Raw genomic sequence first — 22432 nt, 5'->3', positions numbered from 1 at the left:
GCAGGACTGAGAGGACTTGGTGACAGACAACGGAATGTGGCAAGTGAAGGAAGCAGTTGTCCGAATGCTTTTGCTTCATGTCGTGGGACATGAGAAGAAGACACAGAAACACGCAGCTCGCCGTCCCAGCGCAGGAAGAGGAGCGCTAAATGCTTCGCACAAAAACGATCTTGAAGTGGTGGCAATGTGGTGTTTCATCTTTGATATTAATCGTTTTTAGTAGCTCTTCTCGAACCTAACTCCCCACCGAACCTCTTCACCGACAACCCCTGAAGATCCTTGTTGGAAACCACACCCCCACGGGACTCAGGTCTTAAGCACGTTCTCCAGACACCCCGTGAAAAATTCGCCCTGTCCCTTACTGTGTGGCTTGGGGAAGCACAGTGCTGCTCTCGCTGTGGACTGCACGGTTCACCCCACTAGGATCACGGGATCCAGATGAGCAGGCAAGAGGCCCATCAAGATGTTGCCGGGTGGACCGGGGAGCCCCCCACCGCCCCGAACCGGAGGCCTCCACCCAGCCCATCCCCAGGGTGTGGCCAAAAGCTCTTGGTCTCATTGCGAGAAAGAATTCAAGGACAGACCAGACCCAGCGGTTGAGTGGTGCAAGTAGGTAAGTTTACGAAAGCGAGTGTAGACTCCTGAGACTCGAGCAGGTGAGCTCCAGGGAGAGCTGCTTGCACTGGGGTGTGGGTCTCTATCTTACGACACTTCTTACCTCCAGGAGAGGATTTCTTGGGAGCAGCCTTTCTTGACTTTCCTCCCTTACTTGGTCAGGGTTTCCAGCCTTCTTTGTCTTGGGCCTGTCTGGTTTGAGCTAGCTTCTTGTGGCTCCATTTTGGACTGTTGCCAAGAGGGGTCTCAACCACCACCCCTCCCCCATAGCCGCCCCTGACGCCCCCTTGGCAGGCCTCCAGGCATCCTATTAAAACCTAACTCACTGCCTCCTCTAACATAATCTATCTTCTTTCTTTCCCCTTTAGGCTTTTGATATTATGAGAGTGACCCACGGCAGAGAGCACAGCCTGATTGAAGATTTGATCCTGCTTTTAGAAGAATGTGACGCCAACATAAGAGCATCCTAAGGGCTCTGGCAGAGGGAAGGGCAGCTTCTGCCTGTACCGGATGCCTCCCAGAGCTCACACACCCCACGCCGCCGTGTGAGCCTCCCTCCTGGCAGTGCAGTTCTCTGTTCATGTGAAAAACAAAAGGAAGACATACATTGTGCAAATCACAAGAAGCGTTAGCTGTAGAGAAGCACAATTACAATAAATAGAAAAAATGTGGTTGAAAATGCCATCTGGTAACCGTTGCTTCCTCACTGGTGACTTCAGTGTTGAAGAGCTCAACATTCTCCAGGGGAAGGATAGAGAGTTCTATTAAATGCATGACAGTACAAGCTGTAACTTTCTCTTTGGATATCTGTGGGGATAATTGGATTAAAAATCAGTGTTTTCTCAAGCAAAAGCTTATTGTCTGTTTTGTCAAGAAAGCAGAGTTTCGGATGTTTTCTTTACTTAATATAGTAAGTGACACGCATATTCCTTATTTACTCCCAAATACATCTCTAATACAAAAGTGGTGTTCCGCATCCTAGAAAGAAGTCATTTTAGGTGTTACTAGAAAAGCACTGATGTCTTAATGGAAAAGAAAAAAAAAGTCTCAAGTGTCTCACGGCTCTTTGTGTAACTCTTCTGCGCGTTTTGTACCATTTTGTACATGTCACACTTTTTGTTTTCTTGGAGTCTTTTCCGTTATCCTTATATCTGCGGCTTGGCCATGTGATGTGCGCACCCCAAAGCTCCGTTATCCTAGATCCCAGCTCAAAACAGATGTTTTTGTTTCTTTTTCCTGTTTACCTGCTTTTCTACCTTTCTTTGCTTTTCAAATTTGGGGAAACTTTTCCTCTGGGGGGAGTAAAGGGGGTGATTTCTTCTATGGCTCCGTGACCCTGTGAGCAGTTTTGTCCCTCCTACGTGGATGGGTTCGGGCAATACTTAGGTAATGAGGGAGGCTCCAGCCACCCCCGCCTTATTTTACAAGCAAGGAAAGGAGGTACTTACTAGGTGTGGCCTGTTCCCCAGTCCCCAGGATCCGCCCCGCCCTCACAGAAGGAGCGCCGAGGCCACGCTGGGCACGGGCCACTGTCAGAGTAACACACAGACGCCTGTTCGAGCTGGAAGGGACCAGCCTCACTTGGCAGCTAAGTCTGACTGCCAGAAGCCAGAGTCGACATGCTGAACGCCTGGCGATCGCTTCGATCGTGGAGACGGGCACGGTGTCCGGCTCCCGGGTGCATTCCGCAGGCTCTCCGTCAGCCGCTTCTGCTGGCCTAGGCGTGACTCATGGCCTGCGGTTGCCTGTGGGTCAGCCGGGGAGAAGAGGGTGATGGGGTCGTGAAGCTCACTGGGTTGCCCAGCCTCATTCATGTGGCAGCAGGGTGCCAGGAAGAGGAAGCAGGCGAGCCTCAGCAGGCAAGTACTTCCTGTGTCTGCTGGCTTTGACTTTGCCAATATCCCACGGGCCAAAGCCAAGCCCAAGGCCAGCCCAGAACCGGGGTTGGATAGAGCCTCCTCGCAGCCATCCTATTGCAAGGGCATGAGACTGTGGAGAGGAAGATAGTGTGACCATCAAGGCAATCCACAGAGCAGTCCTGTGTTGGTGTTCCAGAACATTCCATGAATCAGATGACATTCATAGACCTTCTTTCTGGAAAACCATATCCACCCAAACAATTTGCTCTTGGGATCAGGGACCCTTGAACTCCCGGTGGCCCATCAGTGGGCTCCCCGGAGTCCTTCACCTACCAAGAAGTAGACTTGTCACCTTTCAGAATCACTTACAGGAATTACACTGGTTCGTCATTTTAAATTCATCAGAGGAAAAGAAAAGCCATAACAGAAGGCGTGGGTGGTCCCTCACCGGCCAGAGGAGCGGGGTTCGCCGCTGGAACCCTGTGTTCGCCGGCTTTCAGAGTGAAATTTATCAGTCGATGGTCCTCAATAAAGCGATTTGCCGTCCGCCTCCTAGAGAAAGTGGGAGAGGCTTTTAAACCCCTCTGGGCCCCCTTCCCGCCATCTGAGGGAAGGTTCCCTCAGGAGGGAGGAGCTCGGCTTGTGTCGGCTTCTAATAGAAGCAGACATTCAAGCAGTGGTAACCGTGTACCCCGCATCTGCACCACAAAATAATTTGGGGGAAGGGGACGGGGAGCGAAGTGTTAAGTCTCTGTCACCGTGGTAGAGGATTTATGGCCGCCCCGGCCGCCATAACCGTGATTTCATTAATCCATCGTCCCCGGAGCAGCGGGCTTTTTGCACATCAGTAACTTGACGCCATTAGTTGCTCCTCTGGGATGAGAACACATTTAAACTGAAAATGAGCACACCGGGCATGATTTATAGGCCGGCGGTGTGGATGCCAAGTGTGCACGGAGGAAGGCCGGCTCCGTCCAGCCAGGCCAGGATGCTGGGCAGCAGAGGGCGGCCAGCGCGACACGACGCCACAGGGCCACGGACCACAGAGGGCCCCCCTGGCTTTGCAGCTTCACCGCAGGGATGACAGGGAAAGGCCTTCGTGGGGGCCCACTCCGGAGTCGGGTCTTGAGAATTCTCCTCTGGCCCCGTCAGGAAATGACGGTACACTCAGTCCAAGGAGCCCATGGCGATGCCCCAGGGAGAAGGTTCTGGGCGTTATCTTTGGAGCATCATAAAATCCTCTCAGGAGCAGTCCTCAGCAGAAGCTTCAGGAACGCACCGGAGCCCTCCTTTTACATAAGGTCTGTAAGAGATCGGCCTGGTGGAGAAGGGCCAACAACACCCCCCTTCCCCCAACCCCCCACTCCCGGTGTGGGACCGTCCCTTAACCTTTCAAGCTTTGGATGCGTCAGAATGCTGTGGTCTCGCAGTCCACCTGGTCCAGGCCGATTCCGAACATCAGAGACCGGTTCTCTGCCCGCGCACTCAGCCCCACACCACCGTTACCCCCACCAGTCTTCAGCACAGAAACTGAGGCACTGGCTCTCTCCTCTGACAAAGGTCTGTCCATGCCTCCTCCGAAGGCCGTTTTCCTTCCTGATCTCTTCCCGGGCTCCTCACAGGTCCCAGCACCTCATCCCTCACCCCTGCAAAGACCTCCTTATCTGTCTCACCCCTCCTTTCTCTGTTCTCCATCAGAGCTGCCAGAGGCACCTTCTAGAAATACCCACGTCCTCAACTCTTAGAGCCCCTCCGCTCTAAAGCTGGCAGTGGTTCCCGATTGCCACGAGGCTCAAAGTTCAGTCTTCAGACTGGCATCTGTGGTCCCAAATCACTGAATCTTAGACTTCTTGGTACCCCCATGCATCTGCCGCTCTAGCTGGACCAGTACGTGGCCCCCACCCGGCTTCAGTCTCCTGAATCGTGTCCTCTTGTTGGACAGGCCCTCGTTTGTTCGAACCCACCTAATCCCTTTTCTTCTCCGTCTCTCTCTCTCCATCTTATCAGTCCTCAGAGACTTAGCCTGGGCCTCCGTCCTGTTTCTTTCTTTCTCTCTAATTGAAATACAGTTGAGTCCGTAACCATAATTCTATGTGACTCTCAAGTCCTATCAGCTTTGGCTATTGGGATTTTCTTCAGGTTAAATGTCTTGTGTGTTCCTATCATTTTGGAAACACTTTTCTACAAATGTTTAGGGCTCACATTATACTTTCCCACTCTGGACTGGTAATGAGCCATTCTTTACGAAGCCCTGGTCTTGTTTGGTGAGGAATGGTATCCAGGAACCCTGATCCCCACACTGTGTTTGCTTGTTGCTACGCAGTGACGCTCTTTTCTAGACCTTTTAAAAAATCATGAGTTTGGGGCACGTGGGTGGCTCAGTGGGTTAAAGCCTCTGCCTTTGACTCAGGTCATGATCCCAGGGTCCTGGGATCAAGGCCCGCATTGGAGCCTGCTTCCTCCTCTCTCTGCCTGCCTCTCTGCCTACTTGTGATAGCTTTCTGTTAAATAAATAAATAAATGAAAAGTCTTAAAAAAAATCATGAATTCACACTGAACCTGTCGGTTAAAATCCAGCACCTGGAGTGGTTCCTCATTTCGCGCCTTCGTATTGGTACCTCTCTCATAAACACAAAATAGGCTGGAAATTATTAAACCACAACCACTACCAACAGCAGACCGATGGAGTAAAATCTTTTACTTTTTTTCTAAGATTTTATGCCCTTAGCAAAAATGTATTGTCACAACGCTACGTTTGAAAGTTTAAAAGTTTAATTATTCTTTTCATTGTGGTTATGTCATCAATTTGATACCCAATTAGATTTTTTCTATCCAACTTTAAGGTTTTCCCCTCTTACTGCTTTATGTTGGTATATAAAAATCAATATAAATACACAGTATATATTAACATAAATTTTCCAATTACAAATAACACCGCAATGAATAACCTTGTGCATATGGGGGTTTTTGTGTGTGTGTTGGTGGAGATGACTCGTTAGGGTAATTTCCCAGAAGTGGAATGACTGATCCAAGGGTAAGCGCATATGCCATTTCATTAGGTACTGTCAGTTTACCTTGGGAGGGGTTATGTAACAATGCCTGCTTCCCCTCAGTCTTGCCACTAAGGTGGGTTTTTCTGCTTTTGAATTTTTTGCCAAGCTGATGCATATCTCATTGCACTTTTAATTTCCTTATTGGTGAAGTTCGGTGTCTTCAAACATTTAAAACCTTTTTGTCTAATTTCTTTTGATGAACCCTACAGGTCTCTTATCATCTTTCTATCCGATTCTTTGGTCTTTTTTTTCCTTATCTTTAGTTGTCTCTAGATTAGGAAGATTTTCCCTTTCTCTGTAAAATTTAGTCTCTCAGTTTGCCACTCATTTTTTGACTTTGCTTTAATATTTTGCCCTGAGTTTCTTTGAAGAGCGTTTTCCAAAAACACTCTGTAAGAAATCTACTCCAGGGTAAACCAGGATCCTATTGGAAAGTTACAGTAGCATCACCAACCTTCCCAGCTGGTCCTTGGCTCTTTTTAATTACTATTATTTATTTAAATTCAATTAGCCAACATATCATTAGTTTTTGATATCATGTTCCGTGATTCCTTAGTTATGTATAACGTCACGTGATGTGATGAGCACTGGATGGCCCTTAATTCTTAGCTGCTCCTGAATTGAGTGGATATTTTAAAAAACCGTTTTTCTGCTGCCCATCCTATGATCTCCCTATCTTCAGCCAGCACCTTGCCTACTCGAGGCTCTTTACCTGGTGGGTGATTCAGTGTACTGTTCCTGAGCCGTCTGGGTCCTTCGTGGTCTTGCATTTTGGGGTTGCCTTAATGTTCCCTTAAACTAATTTCCATGTTAAAGCAGCCCCTGGCTGAGACGTGGTCCTCCTTACCCACTATATGACAGCAGTTGGATCCTGGGATTCAGTCTTTCCAACAAGAACAGTAGCGCGCTGCTTTGCCTGTTGATTCAGAGGCATGATGAGTCCCAAATGGCTGTAAGGTCATGTCAGTTTTCACAACGATGGAGCCATTGTTGTGTTCCCTGGAGGAATCCTGTCTCCTTTAGAAACGGAGACATATAAACTAGAAGATCTCAAGGGCACAGGAATAGGAAGCAAAAATTGCACAAATGCATCATTAGCTGTGATTGTGAGAGAAAAGTATTTATAGCTCCATTTAAAGATAAATGCCAACCTAGCATATTAAAAGTAACTGTAGAATAAAGACAGTAAGCATCCCAATTGTGCTTCCCACAAGTACTTTCCTAGGACCTAGTAGATGAATTTCATTCTCTAATCATCTTTTAAAAAATATGTTTATTATGTTTTCTATTGAAATATAGTTGCAGGGTGCCTGAGTGGCTCAGTGGGTTAAAGCCTCAGCCTTTGGCTCAGGTCATGATCCCAGGGTCCTGGGATCGAGCCCCGCATCGGGCTCTCTGCTCCATGGAGGGCCGGCTTCCTCCTCTCTCTCTGCCTGCTCATCCTACTTGTGATCTCCGTCTGGCAAATGAATAAATAAAATCTTTAAAAAAAAAAAAAGAAATATAGTTGACACAATATTACATTAATTTCAGATGTACACCTCATAATTCAACAATTCTATACAGCTGCTCTGCTCACCACAACTGTAGCTACCATCTGTCACCATATGCTGTAGTAACAATACCACTGACTATATTATGCCAGACCTTCCATTCCTGAGCCATCTTCATTCCGTCACTGGAAGCCTGCATCCCCACCCCCCCTTCACCATTTTGCCCATCTCCTCATCTGCTTCCTCTCTGACCGTGACCCATTTATTGCCTGTATTTATGGGCATTTCTGCTTTTTATTCATTTGTGTTTTAGATTCCACATATAAGTGAAATTATATGGTATTTGGGGTCTTGTCTGAATTATTTCACTTATAATAATACCCTCTAGGTCCATCTATGTTATAGCAAATGGCAAAAGCTTATTCTTTTTCAAGACGGAATACTATTTCATTATATATATATATATATCAATCACATCTCTATCCATTCATCTATCCCTGAATACTTACTTTGCTTCCATATCTGAGCTATTGTAAACAATGTTGCAGTAAACATGGGGGTGCATGTATCTTTTTGAAGTGTTGTGTTCATTTTCTTTGGGTAATTATCCAGTAGTTAAATTGCAGGATCTTATGATATTTCTACTTTTAATTTTTAAAGGAAATTCTATACAGTTTTCCATCAGTACCAATTTACTATCCCGTCAGTAGTGTACAGGGGTTCCCTCTTACCATATCTTCATATCATTATCTTATTATTTCTTGCCTTTTTGTTAATAGCCGTTCTTTTTTTTTTTTTTAAGATTTGATTTATATATTTGACACAGAGAGAGAGATCACAAGTAGGCAGAGAGGCAGGCAGAGAGAAAGGGGAAAGCAGGCTCCCCACAGAGCAGAGAACCCGATGTGGGGTTTGATCCGACCCTGAGATCATGACTGAGCCAAGGTCAGAGGCTTAACCCACTGAGCCACCCAGGCGCCCCCAGGTAATAGCCATTCTGACAGTTTTGAGGTAACATCTCATTATGACTTTGATTTGCATTTCCCCAATGATGAGTGAAGTTGAGTGTCTTTTCATGTTTCTCTTGGCCATCTGTATGTCTTCTGGAAAAAAATGTTTCAAGTCCTCTGCCTATTTTTGATCAGATTATTTATGTGTTAGGTGTTGAGTTGTATAAATTCTTTATATAGTTTGGATGTTAACCCCTTACCAGATATGTCATTTGCAAATATCTTCTATTCATTAGATTCCTTTTTTGTCTTGTTAATCATTTCCTTTATTGTACAAAAGCTTTTTAGTTTGGTATAAAATGGACTTCAGTCCATTTTGAGCTTATTTTTGTGTGTGGTATTAAAAGGCGGTCCAGTTTCATTCTTCACATGTACTGTCCAGTTTTCCAGAACCATTTGTTGAAGAGACTGTCTTTTCCTCTTGTATATTTTGCCTCCTTTGTGGTATATTAACTGACCATAGAAGTATCCTTTCTGGTCTCTCTATTCTGTTCCATTAATCTACATATCTGTGTCTGTGGCTGTACCATATTGTTTTGATTACTCTGGATTTGTAGTATATCTTGAAATCTGGGATTATGAGTCCTCCGGGTTTGTTCTTTCTCAAGTTCGCTTTGGCTATTTAGGGTATTCTGTGGTTCCATATGAATTTTAGGATTATTTGTTCTAGTTCTGTGAAGACACTATTGGTGTTGTTTTTTAAGAATTTACTTATTTATTTAACAAACAGAGATCACAAGGAGGCAGAGAGGCAGGCAGAGAGAGAGGGGGAAGCAGGCTGTCACTGAGCAAAGAGCGCAACATGGGGCTTAATCCCAGGACCTTGGGATCATGACCTGAGCCGAAGGCAGAGGCTTTAACCCACTGAGCCACCCAGGTGCCCCAACACTATTGTTGTTTTGATAGGGATTTCATTGAATGTGTAGATTGCTTTGGGTAGTATGGACATTTTAACAATATTAATTCCAATACATGCACATGGTATATCTCTCCATTTGTGTTGTCTTCAACTGCTTTCATCAGTGTTTTTAGTTTTCAGAGTACAGGTCTTTACCTCTTGGTTAAGTTTATTACTAGATATTATTTGGAGTACAATTATAAATGGATTTTTTCTTAATGTCTCTGCTACTTTTTTATTAGTGTATAAAGACACAGCAGATTTCTGTATATTAATTTTGTAATCTGCAACTTTACTGAACTCATTTATTCTAATAGTTTTTTGTTGGAATATTTAAGGTTTTCTATATATAGTATCATGTTTGTAAATAGTAACAGTTTTACTTCTTTCTTACCATTTTGCATGCTTTTTTGTCTTTTTCTTGTCTGATTGCTGTGGCTATGACTTCCAATACTATGTTGAATAAAAGTCGTAAGAGTAGACCTCCTCGTCTTGTTCCTGATCTTAGAGGAAAAGCTCCCAGTTTTTCACCATTGAATATGTTAGCTGCATGTTAATCATATATGGTCTTTTTATGTTGAGGTTATTCCCTCTAAACCCACTTGGTTGAGAGTTTTCAAATAGTTTTTCTGCATCTGTTGAGATGATCAATATCAAACATACCAACATTCACATTATAAGGGCTCCAGAAGAAGAAGAGAGAATGAAAGGGCGTAAAACAGAATTTAAGAAATAATGGCTGAAAATACCCTGAACCTGGGGAAGGAAGCAGGCATCCAGGTTCAGGAAACAAAGAGTTCCAAACAAGATGAACCCAAGGAAGTCCTCATCAAGATATATAATAATCATAATATATATAATATGTAAGTAATAATCAAAATGTCAAAGATGAAATATAAAAAGAGAATTTTAAGAGGAGCAAGAGAGAAGTAACTACTTACATACATGGGACGCCACATAAGGCTATACACTGATTTTTCAGCAGAAATTTGGCAGGCCAGAAGAGAGTGGCATGATATATTCAAAGTACTGAAAGTAAAAAGACCTACAACCCAGATTGCCTGGCAAGTTTATTGTTCAGAGTTAAAGAGAGATGAAGAGTTTCCCAAACAAACAACACTTAGAAGTGTTTATCACCACTAAATTAGATAAAACAACTAAAGCCATCTTCTCCTGAAAACAAAAACATACTCCTTGGAGAAAACTGGAAAAATACTATCACAAAGCAGAAAGTAAAAATTACATTTCCTTCATATGTGCAGAGATCTACCCTATTTGCAGTCTGGCATGTTTCCCTCAAGTCTTTTTTTAATTTTTTTTAGTTGAAGTATAGATAACAGACAATGTTGTATTACTTTTGGGTGTACAACACAGTGATTCAACACTGTACATTACACTGTGCTCACCACAGTAAGAGTAGTCACTATCTATCAGTATATGATGTTATTACATTATTTTTCACCCATGGAGTTTTGTTTTCCTTCAAATTCAATTTAGTTAACATATAGTGTATTTTAGTTTCAGAGGTAGAGTTCAGTGATTGGTCAGTTGCGTATAACACCTGTGCTCATTACAGCAAGTGCCCTCCTTCATACCCATTACCCAAATACCCCCTTCCTGTACTTACCTCCCCTCCAGCAGCCATTTGTTCCCTATTGGTAAGAGGCTCTTATGGCTTGCCTTACCCTCTGTTTTTATCTTATTTTATTTTTCCTTTACTTCCCCTATATTCATCTGTTTTGTTTCTTAAATTCCACATATGAGTAAAATCACATGTCATTTATCTTTCTCTGACTTATTTCACTTAGCATAATACCCTCTAGTTCAATCCTATCATGCAAATAGCACTATTTCAATTATTTTTGATGGCTGAGTAATAGTCCCTTGTCTATATGCAACACATCTTCTTTATCCATTCATCTATCAATGGACATCTGAGCTCTTTCCATAGTTTGGCTATTGTGGACATTGCTGCTATAAACATTCAGGTGCACATGCCCCTTTAGATCACCACATTTGTATCTTTGGGGTAAATAAGGTAGTGCAATTGCTGGGTCGTGGGGTAGCTCTATTTTTAACTTTTTAAGGAATCTCCATACTGTTTTCCAGAGTGGCTGCACCAGCTTGCATTCCCACCAACAAAGTAAGACGGTTCCCTTTTCTCTGCATCCTCGCCAACACTGTTGTTTTCTGAGCTAATTTTAGCCATTCTGACAGATGTGAGGTGATATTACATGGTGGTTCTGATTTGTATTTCCCTAATGCTGAGTGATGTGGAGCAGTCTTTCATGTGTCTTTTGGCTATGTATGTAAGACCAGCCTTTATATGGATTTGCAATCCAGGTAGTTGAAGTCTAGGCTGACTAAGGAACATCTAGTTGCAAACTGACTTGAGGTGGTTCTCAGCTGGTAGTTCCTATAAATCTATGGCAGAAACAAATGAAAAAAGCTCACTGGAGAAGGAGATATTCATCTTAGGTCTCTAGGAAAGCCCACAAGTCCTTTTTGAAGGAACTCAAGAACAAAAACCACATGAGTTCTAGAAAAACAATAAGCAACAGCAATACACTTACTCACATTCTGAGTACTGGAAATGCCATATCCATATTTTAAAACTGTTAAGTTCACTATTTTAATAAATTACAAATAATAGACTTTTTAAACTACAAAAAATAAGGAATTATTAAAAGTGACATATCTGACAGGAATCATAGTGATGCTAGAGATGAAAAATACAGTAATTGAAATGAAAGCTGCTGTAGACATCTTTTACAGCAGCCTTGTCATCAAGAAGAGAGAGTTAGTGGATTGGAAGATGGGTCAGAAGAAATTATCCGTAATACAACACAGAGAGAGAAAACTACAGAAGTAAATAAGTTAAGCAACGAGGAAGAAACAGTAGGAAGGTCTATTTTCCATTTCATCTAAGACCCATAGTTTAGGAGAGAGAGTATGCAGAGACTGGATCTAAGCAAACAATGGTTGAAAATTTCCAAAACCAATAAAAGCACTAATCCACAGATTTAATAAAGAGAATTGAATAAAGAATTGAATAAAGAGAATAAAGAGAAATTCACAACAGATAGAACACTGTGAATTTAAACAAAACTACAGGAAAAGAGAAAATCTTAAAAGCAACCAGAGTAAAAGGGCAAATTACCTTCAAAAGAAAGTGAGTTAGAAATACAGGTGACTTTTCCTCAGCACCACTAGAAATCAGATACAATGGAATGGTGTTTTCAGTTGATGAAGGAAGGTAACTGTTAGCTAATTTGTTATAACCTGAAAAGGAATCTTTGAATAATGAGGGTGAAGTGAAGACATTTAAAAAAAAAAAAAAGCAAGAGGTCTTCTTATTAAGAGGCCTGACTGAAAAAATGCTAAAGAAGATTCATCCTACAGAAGGAAAGTAATCATAAATGGAAGGTTATAGCTGCAAGAAGAAATGGGAAAGAAAGTGTTGAATATTTGGACAAGTATACATGAAGTTTATCTTTATAAAACCATAATAATACATCTACTAAGGTTAAAGATAAAACATAAATTAGGTCATGATAACAGTATGTAAGGAAGGAATAAATAAAGGTAAGATGTTCTGAGGTCCTCATATTGTCCAAATTGAGGGTAAAGATTTTGATTTTTAGTTTTGATCATTTAATTATGCATGTTTTAATTTCTGGGATAGCTGCTAAAAGAGAGTCCAAGTGTATAACTTAGAAGAGAAAAGGGGAATGATTTTTTTTAAACTTTTTTTTAAAAATTTGACAGAGAGAAATCACAAGTAGGCAGAGAAGCAGGCAGAGAGAGAGAGAGGAGGAAGCAGGCTCTCTACCAAGCAGAGAACCCATTGGGGGACTTGATCCCAGGACCCTGAGATCATGACCCAAGCCAAAGGCAGAGGCTTAACCCACTGAGCCACCCAGGCGCCAGGGGAATGATTTTAAAAATCCTCTACTGTCTCCTCATCAAAAAAAAAAAAAAAAAATAGGGCAAGGAGGGAAAAGGGAGCAAAACTTAAAAAAAATGAGAAAGGGAATTTTTAAACACAAAATAAAATATTGGATTTAAATAAAAATATATCAGTAATTACACTAAATTCATTTTATTAAGAAAAGTAAATATAGGGGTGCCTCAGGTGACTCGGTTGGTTAAGTGCCTGACTTGATTTCACCTCAGGTCGTGATCTCAGAGTCATGAGGTTGAACCTTGTGTCCAGCTCTGTGCACAGAGGGGAGTCTACTGATTCTCCCTCTCCTCACCTCTCTGCCTACTCATGCTTGTGATCAATCTCTCTCTCAAATAAATAAATAAATCCTGAAAAAAGAGAAAAGTATAAACAGAGAAGATGCTTCCAGTAAAATAGTATCAGACTGGATTTTAAAAACCCCAACTGTATGCTGTTAATAAGATACATCTAAAACATAAGGATACAGAATGTTTAAAGTAAAAGAAAAAGCATAATATGCAGATTCTAACCAACAGAAAGCTGGTGTGGCTGCTAATAATGTAATAATATAATATAATATGTGGGGTGCCTGGATGGCTCAGTCAACTAAGCATCTGCCTTTGGTTCATGTCATGATCCCAGAGTCCTGGGATCAAGCCCCACTTCAGGCTCTCTGCTCAGCGGGGAACCTCCTTCTCCCTCTCCCTCTGCCTGCTGCTCTCCCTGCTTGTGCTCTCTCTCTCTCTATCAAATGAATAAATAAAATCATATATATATATATATATATATATATATATATATATATATATGTGTGTGTGTGTGTGTGATTATATATATGTGCATATATATGTGGTTATATATTACATACACAAATATATATATGGTAATACATATGCTTTAAGACAAATGATATTAGAAATATAATCACGGTAAATAGTTCATTCTACCAAGAAGATACAATTCTAAAATTTGTGGCTTGTAGTAATATTACCTTAGTATAGATAAAGCAGAAATGAACAGAATTGTTAGACAAATAGAAATATCAACAATCATCATGAGATACCAAATCATGAATCAGAGAAGAAATTAAAATGGAAATATGAACATATTCTAACTGATAAAAATTGTAGGATCAGTAATAATCAGACACAGTCATAATTGTATAGGCTAGAAATGTTCTAAGTTCCTTGTATTGTACAAATAAAAAATGCACTATCTCAAATTAGCACCCATCTCAAGAGGCTGGGAACAGCTCAGCAAATGTGCCCTACAAAAAAGTATGAGCAAGGAAATGACAAACATCAGAGCAGAACTTGGGGAAATAAAAGAGGAAGCTCAGAATGAATGTATCAACAGCAATAACCATAAAACCAAAGTGAGTTTTCTGAAGACCAATAAAACTGACAAACCTCTGGCAAAATTAATGCAAAAAAAAAAAAGAAGAAGAAGAAGATACACATATCTGGTGTCAGGAATGAAAGGGAACCTCACTCCAGATGTCTTATCATTAAAGAAATGGTAAGAGAATAGTAACGACTTCGTGCCAGAGCAAATTCCTTTAAAAAGACATAATTTATCACCAAAATTGACACTAGAAAATTTTTTTAAAAATCTGAAAAGTGATAAAACCATTAATGGAAAACAATGCAGAATTTATACTCTTTAATACTCTATCCACAAAGAAAATGACAAGCTGATTTTGTTTCACTAGTACAGTCTATCAAAACAGCGAAGGAAGAAAAAAAAATCAATTTTTTACCATCCCCCCCCCCTCCAGGGAACAGAATGATAAGGAATACTTGCCAACTAATTTATTCATTTTACCTTAATACCTAAATCTAACAGTACAGAATGGAAAAGTGCAAAACCATTTTAACTCAAAAATATAGGTGTAAGATTGCTAAGGAATAATTGCGAACGGGAGTTAGGAATGCACGGTATGTTGCTAAGCCAATGTTAGCAACATATAAACACACCTAGGAATGAGCCCGCATTAGAGAGAGATCGCCATGTGAACACCTAAGTATGTGCAGAAAAAGCATTTGATAAAATTCAACATCTTTTCATGATTAAAAAGAAAACCCAGCAAACTAAGAATAAGGAAACTTTTTAAAAGGTGAAGGATACCTACAAAAATATTTGTGCGTAATAAGTGACACTTGAAGTTTGCCTTTTCTGGTAGAAGATAAGTCCTGAATGTGTAAGGCACAGGATAATGAGTATAGAAGACAGTATTATCATTATCAAACTTGCTTAGAGACTACGTCTTAATTATTCCCACCACAAAATAGAAGTAAGTGATAATTACATGATATGAGAGGGCTAAATGCTACAATGGCAATTATATTACAAGATATGAATTTATCAAAGCAACCTGTTGTATAGCTTAAATTTACACAATTGTTACATGTCAAATATGTTATAATTTTTAAGAAATTTGCCTTTAATATCAAGACTTTTCTCAGCATCATATGCAAGGTCCTAGTCTGTAAAAAGGCAAGGGTAAAACATAAAAGATTTAAGAATCAAAAGGGAAAAAACAAAACAATGATTTTTTTTTTTCAAATGAGAAACCCCTACTACCCATTATTACCTCCAGATCCAAAGAATCAGATCTCAGGCGCCATGTGGGCATGACCTCAGGAAGAGGTTGCTCATATATCCTTAGAATATGTGTAGGAATTAGAGCAAGGTACAGAACATAATAAAATAGAATTCTGGGTTAGGCTGCAGTTATTAATACAGGTGCACAAAGCAGAGGTTGTGGATTTAATGTTTCAACCCAAGGGGGGCTCTAACAATTTGCTTGCTTGCTTGATAGAAAACTAGATTCCGTTGGCTCACTTTATGCGGTTGGGTTCTCAGATCTTCCCGGATATGATGAAGAGGAAAGAATCCAGAGAGTTAAAGAGATCAAAATGTTGGAATGCCTCATCACGTGCTACCACATTCCCACGACTGCCCAGTCTCCGTAGTCTCTTTCAGAGGATACCCCCTTTACTAACATGTTGAAAGATGCTGTCATGTTAGAAGCATCAGCAACGTCCTTGAAAGTACTCGGGTGTCTGGATTCTTAAGACCCAGCGATAAAGGGGAGAGTTGGTAGTATTGAAATGGGTTTTCCAGTTTGACTGGGAATGATGAGATAACAGAGGGGCAGAGCTTACCCTCCAGGGACAAGATGGGAACAATGTGTATAGTGCATAGCATGGACGATATGGTGATCAGAATATTTTGACTTCAGACCCTTGTTTTTAATATCCATCTACATGGACCACCAGAGCAGTTGGCTTTCACATGGTAGAGCCGGCGGTGCCCCTTCGCCATTTTGCTTCTGGGCTGTGTCAAAACCTAGCCTTTGCTGGTCTTAATTATTCTGGCAACCCTTGGCACATCCTGTCGGTACACTATATTGATGGCATCATGCTAAATTAGTAAACAGTCAGTGGAAAAAGTACCTTCACTGATGTACTAAGTCCATACCAGCCAGAGAGAGGGAGATAAGCCCTCCCCGAAACTGAGGACCTCATCACAGAAGTCAAGTTTCTTACTTATAATAGTGTAGATAATTTTGTGTTCTCTTCAAAGCAAAAGATGAGTTGTTGAACCTTATGGCACCTACCACGAAGAGAATGGCACAGGACTTAGGAAATGTCTTTGGATTTTGATGTTGTAGGTAGGAAAAGAAATATGATGGTGTGCTCAAGTACATAGGATGCAACAGTCTTAGATACCCCATCACCCCGAATTAACTGAGCTGAGAGAATAGTGCTGTAGTCTAATATGCCTTCAGTTAAAACAGCAGCTTAGAAACAAGTGCAGGAGGTTGAGTTCTGTCCCTATGGCTGTTTTTTGTACTTTGAATCAGTGACCAGTATATGATTCTCTGTAGAGGAACTGATGAGAGGAGTGCCTGGGTGGCTCAATCACTTAAGCGTCTGCCTTCTGCTCAGGTGATGATCTCAGGGTCCTGGGACTGAGTTCTGCATCAGGCTCCCTGCTCAGCAGGGAGTCTGCTTCTCCCTCTGTCGGCCACACCACCCCCCCGCTTGTGCTCTCCCTCTATGGCAAAGAAGTAAATAAAATCTTAAAAAAAAAAAGAAAGAAGTGATGAGAAAGCACACTTCATATAAACAGAAGCCATGAAATTATTAAAGACTGATATCCAGAATGTTCAATAAATTCATTTGTACAGGGGCGCCTGGGTGGCTCAGCTGGTTAAGCGGCTGCCTTCAGCTCAGGTCATGATTCCAGGGTCCTGGGATCAAGCCCCACATCAGGCTCCCTGCTTAGTGTAGAGTCTGCTTCTCTCTCTCCTGCTGCCTGCTGCTCTGCTTACTTGTGCTCTCTGTCAAATAAATAAATAAAATCTAAAAAAAAAAATTCATTTGTATGTATTAATGAAGTAACTTAAAGGATAGAAAACCTGAACAGGCAAAAGAGGAAATCTAGGGATGCCTGGGTGGCTCAGTTGGTTAAGCAGCTGCCTTCGGCTCAGGTCATGATCCCGGGGTCCTGGGATCAAGTCCCACATTGGCCTCCTTGCTCGGCAGGGAGCCTGCTTTTCCCTCTGCCTCTGCCTGCCTTTTTGTCTGCCTGTGCTCGCTCGCTCTCTCTCCCTCTGTCTCTGGCAAATAAATAAATAAAATCTTTTAAAAAATTGTTAAAAAAAAAGGAAATCTAAATTATATTAATTGTAATAATTAAAATAAATGAAATAATTTATAAAATTAATGATTTAATTATCATTAGTGATTATAATATAATTACTGATTTATTGGGGTTTAAATTTAGCTTTTTTGTTATTGCTTTCTATTTATACCAATTGATCTGTTTCTTTCTTGCCTTCTTTTAGACTTTTTTTTTTTGAGAGAGAGGGAGATAGAGCATGCAAGGGGGTGGGGCAGAGGGAGAGGGGGAATTCCAGGCAGACTCTGCACTGAGTATGGAGCCTGACACAGGACTTGATCTCATGACCCTGAGATCACGACCTGAGCCTAAACCAAGAGTCAGTCACTTAACTGACTGTGTCACCAGGTGCCCTCTTCTTTTAGATTTTTTACATTTTTTTATTCTGTCCACTAATAGGAGGTGACACTCCCATACTGCTTTTTAGTGGAGAGTAAAAATTACAGCATGCATTGATGACTCCTCAAAGTCTGACATTTCTCAGTGTTTCATGCTCCTCCCCAGGAGCACAAAAATCTTAGCATTCCTTAACTTCATTCCCTGTGTCCTGATTTGCATGCTGTCTTTGCTGCATCTTTGTATTATATATAGTTTAAATCCCATGAGATTGATTGTTTCATAGAATCAACATTCATTTAGACTTGCCCTCATGTTTACCTTTTTGTTGCTTGTTTCTCCCTGTATTTCTGAATTTCCGCCTGATGTCAATTTTCTTCCACCTAAAGAACAGTATTTTCTTTTCTAACAGCATATCTGTTAATAATGAATCCTCTCAGTTGTCATTTGTCTGAAAATGGCTTCATTTCCCCCTCACCACTGGAGTATACTTTTATTGGCATTCTGGATTGGCAGATGCTAGCATTGAGCACTTTGAGGATTTCATTCTATTGCCTTTAACAGCCATAGTTTCCATAGAGAAGTCATACGTGATTCTGTTCTTGCTCCTTTGATGACATCTGTTTTATTTCTTCACGTAGCTCTTTCTCTTTCCCCTCTCTGCAGGTTCATTGTGATGTGTCTGATTCGGGATTTCCTTTCATTTGTCCTAGTTGGAGTTTGTAGGTCTCCTTAAATGAGTGCTGGTTTGATGTTGTTCAATGTCATAGACAATTCTTAGCAAATCTACCTGAATACTGCTCCTGGCCCATTCTTTTGCTGCTTCAGAGACTCCAATTCCGTGTGTGTTAGACCTTCCTTCTGTACCCCCTTGTCCTCCCTCTCTTCTGTTTTCCTTCACTTCATATGGGGTATTTTTTTCTGAATTTCCTTCTGGTTTATTGGTTCTTTTTTCAGCTGAGTCTAATTTGCGTTAGACTTCACCACTTAGTTCTTAGTTTCAGCTACTTTATTTTTTATATATAGAGGCTTCTTTTTTTAAAAGCCCAGTTTCTACAAAAAATTCTCAATTTTGTCTTTCTTCTTACTGAATATATTACTTGTATCTGCTTGAAAATCTGTATCTGATCATGCCATTATCTGGGCCACCTTAACTAAATGAAGTGTTTGTTGTTTATTTCAGTTTTCTTTCATGTTGTTTTTATCTTTGTATGCCCAATTTTTAAAAAATTTAATAAAATATTGTATATGTCCATGATATATAAAAATTTATAGAAATAATATATAGAAAAATGTTCTCTTGGCTAGGCAAGCTAGCAATTTTGGATCACCTTAATCTAATTTCAAGAACTGAGATGATATGAAGTTGAGTTTCAGTCTATCCCAGCTCATCTTCTCTCTTAGAGTATAATCCTCTGTGGTCTAAAGCCTAAGCAGAGGGGATATCAGGCCCTTGTTGAGCCCTAGACTACGGTTTTTGCCCCATAGCTCTCATAAATTCTAGTCAGCTTTCTGATTCCCCACAGCCTTTTTTGAAATTGGCATAGTGGAGAGAGCCAGTCCAAAGTATATCATGCCTTCAACAACGTGATAAAGAATATTGGCATAATCTCTTTTGTCCAGAGGATCTTGCTTCATTAAAAGTACTCTTGCATTTATTAAGAGCATCATGATCATACTGTGTCTGGCCTCTCCAGGTGACCAGATGAATCATAGGATTTTTTTTTTTTAATAGTAGAAGCATTGATGAACACCTTGTGTGCAGTGCCCTGTCATAAGTCCCATTACAGTCAGGGTAATATTGGCTCTGATCTCTGCTATAGAACATACACAGGAATGTTGTTGCCTGTGCCTTGTAACTGGGGGGAGAGAAGAGGGAGGACACATGTGAGAGTGAAAGCCATGTGTAGAGGGGCCCCAGTTCAGGCCATCTCATTTCGCCTGCCTAAATTCAGCATCAGGAGAGTCACCATGAAAAGAAGGAACAATAAAACATGTCCTGTAAAATAAGGCTGCAAAATAGTGGATTTAGCTGAAATTTCCAAAAGAACCAATGGCCAGATGAATGTGCTAGTGCCAGCATCCCCCATAGGCAGAGACATCAGGCTGAAGGCAAGGAAAATGTCACCACCTGTCTGCCAGGGACAGAGGCAGACACGCTCCTCCCCTCTGGCTCTCTGGCTCTACTTGCATCTCCTCAGGGTGTCCCATCTTTTTTTTTTTTTTTTTTTTAAGATTTTATTTATTTATTTGACATAGAGATCACAAATAGGCAGAGAGGCAGGCAGAGAGAGAGAGGGGTGGAAGCAGGCTCCCTGCTAAGCAGAGAGCCCGATGCAGGGCTTGATCCCAGGACCCTGGGATCATGACCTGAGCTGAAGGCAGAGGCTTTAACCCATTGAGCCACCCAGGCACCTTGAGGGCGTCCTGTCTCACCTACAGCAGCTACAGGATAACCACATGGATGCCTAGACTTTTCTGGCACATTCCCAGATTACACACATTCTGGGTTGTGTCCAAAGAAGAAATTATGATAAAACGTATCTAACATACAATTTACCATTTTAACAATTTTAAAATATGTACATCCCTAGTATTGAGTATATTCACTGTTATTGTGCAACCAATCTCAAGAACTCTTTGCATCTTACTTATGAAACCAAAACTCAATACCCATTAAACAATAACCCTCCATTCCTATCTCCCCTCAACCCCCCAAAACCATCTTTCTATTTTGTTTCTGGAAATTTGATTACTCCATGTACCTCATACAGGTGGAATCATAACAATATTTGTTCTTTTGTGTGTGGCTTATTTCACTTGATATAATGTTTCCTCGAGTTTTGGCCATGTTGTGTGTACGCCACATGTAGTGTATTTTGTGTATCCATTCATCCATGGATGGAGAGTTGGGTTGTTTCCATCTTTTGGCTATCCTGAATAATGCTGCTGTGAACATTGGTATTCAGATATCTGGTCTGGTTCCTGCTTTCAGTTCTTTTGTGCACTTACCCAGATGTGGAATTGTGCACTTACCCAGCCGTCACGTACTAATTGTATGTTTAATTTTTTTGAGGACCTTCCATGTTGTTTTCCATAATGGCTGCCCCATCCTTGCCAATGCTTTCTATTCCCTGCTTTGTTTTCTTTTGTTTTTTAGTGCTACCCCTCCTAATGGGTGAGAAGTGTTATCTCATTGTGGTTTTGATCTGCATTTCCCTAGTGATGAGCCAGACTACCTTTTGTTTGGTCACACTTAACATCTAAACTGCCTTTTATATCTGGAAGCAGATCTAAAATCCTTTGCTAGACCACATAAGGGTTTTTGGTTAAAGAGAAATAAGTGCCTGGGTGCCTGAGTGGCTCAGTTGGTTGAGTGTCCAACTCTTGATTTTGGCTCAGGTCATGGTCTCAGGGTCCTGGGATTGAGCCCTGCATCAAACTCAGAGGGGAGTCTGCTTCCCCCTCTTTCTCCCCTCCCCAATAAATAAATAAATAAAATTTAAAAGAAAAATATCATCGAAGTCAACCAGAGAGGTTCCTGGGTTGACCAGTCTGAGCCTTGGGCTATTTACTGAGGAAGGCTCTTCCCTGAGGCCCTGTAGGCCCGCTCCAGGAGTACAGGTGGGACACCCTCCTCTTAACCCCTCACTGTCTCTGAAGCACAGTGAAATTTACTTCAGATGTAATGGCTGGTGCCTTTTTACTGCTGCGAACAATGTGACATTAATTTCTAAGAGGTGCCATCTTGCAGTTCAATGTGTTTCATGGGTCACATGATCTCCGATTACTAAGGTGACACTTAGGACAATTTTATGGCAAATTGAATCCCAAATTACAGCCCCTGAAGGGGTCCACATTAATAATGGTCTGTAAGAGCACAGCAGGGGGCCTAGGCCAGGTTATGTCGCAATCAAGTACAGTTACTAAAGCCACATTGCAGTAGGACCAAGAAGAATGTGTTATTAAGACACATACGCCGATCTCCTTTCAGCAAGGGAGCGGCCAGATTGCTGTAGACATCCCTGGATTGTGGAATAATGAAGACTGCATTATGTTCACATGAATTGGAACTTCCCTGTAGCTAGCTTAAGAAGCGTGACCCGCTATGAATGAATTGGAATTACTTTTTCTTTCTTTCTTTCCTTTTTTTAAACAAAAGGATCCTACACTGATCATTTAATTTCTCCTATGGGCATTTTACTTCTTCCAAGTGAGAAACCAGTGCCTCTAGCCTAACAGAGTGTGAGGAAGTCTACCTGGGTCTTCATTAAGCAAAGCCTCTAAAAATAATAAGTTTGTTTTATTAGAATAGGATAATCTCTGAGTGATTTCAGGATTTGAATGCACTTCTTCGTAGCAATGCGCTATGTTTGCGAGAGGCTAGTAAAGGAGATGGTTCTCCTCCCTTTTAAGAATCGACTGTCGTGGGTGCCCAGGTGGCTCTGGTGTTAAGTGTCTGACTCTCGATTTCGGCTTAGGTCATGATCTCAGGGTCGTGAGATCAAGTCTCGTGTTGGGCTCCTCGCTGAA

General features: G+C 41.3%; 1 protein-coding gene across 5 annotated transcripts in view; it reads left to right on the top strand.

The window, feature by feature from the left end:
- Nucleotides 1-22432, top strand: part of SMYD3 (SET and MYND domain containing 3) — a 781274-nt gene that overhangs the window by 711500 nt on the left and 47342 nt on the right. For 3 of the 5 annotated variants that reach the window (XM_082702360.1, XM_082702358.1, XM_082702361.1), the window contains one exon: nt 984-1461. The exons of the other annotated variants lie outside the window; for them this stretch is intronic. In XM_082702360.1, coding sequence (XP_082558486.1) covers nt 984-1085 — 102 coding nt within the window. In that variant the 3' untranslated portion in view covers nt 1086-1461. Of the gene's footprint in view, nt 1-983; nt 1462-22432 lie in introns of those variants that run through there. 5 annotated transcript variants of the gene reach the window in all.

This window comes from Mustela nivalis (genome assembly GCF_964662115.1).
Source record: "Mustela nivalis genome assembly, chromosome: 16".
Classification (NCBI taxonomy): Eukaryota; Metazoa; Chordata; class Mammalia; order Carnivora; family Mustelidae; genus Mustela; species Mustela nivalis.
This window is presented reverse-complemented; position numbering and strand designations above follow the sequence as displayed.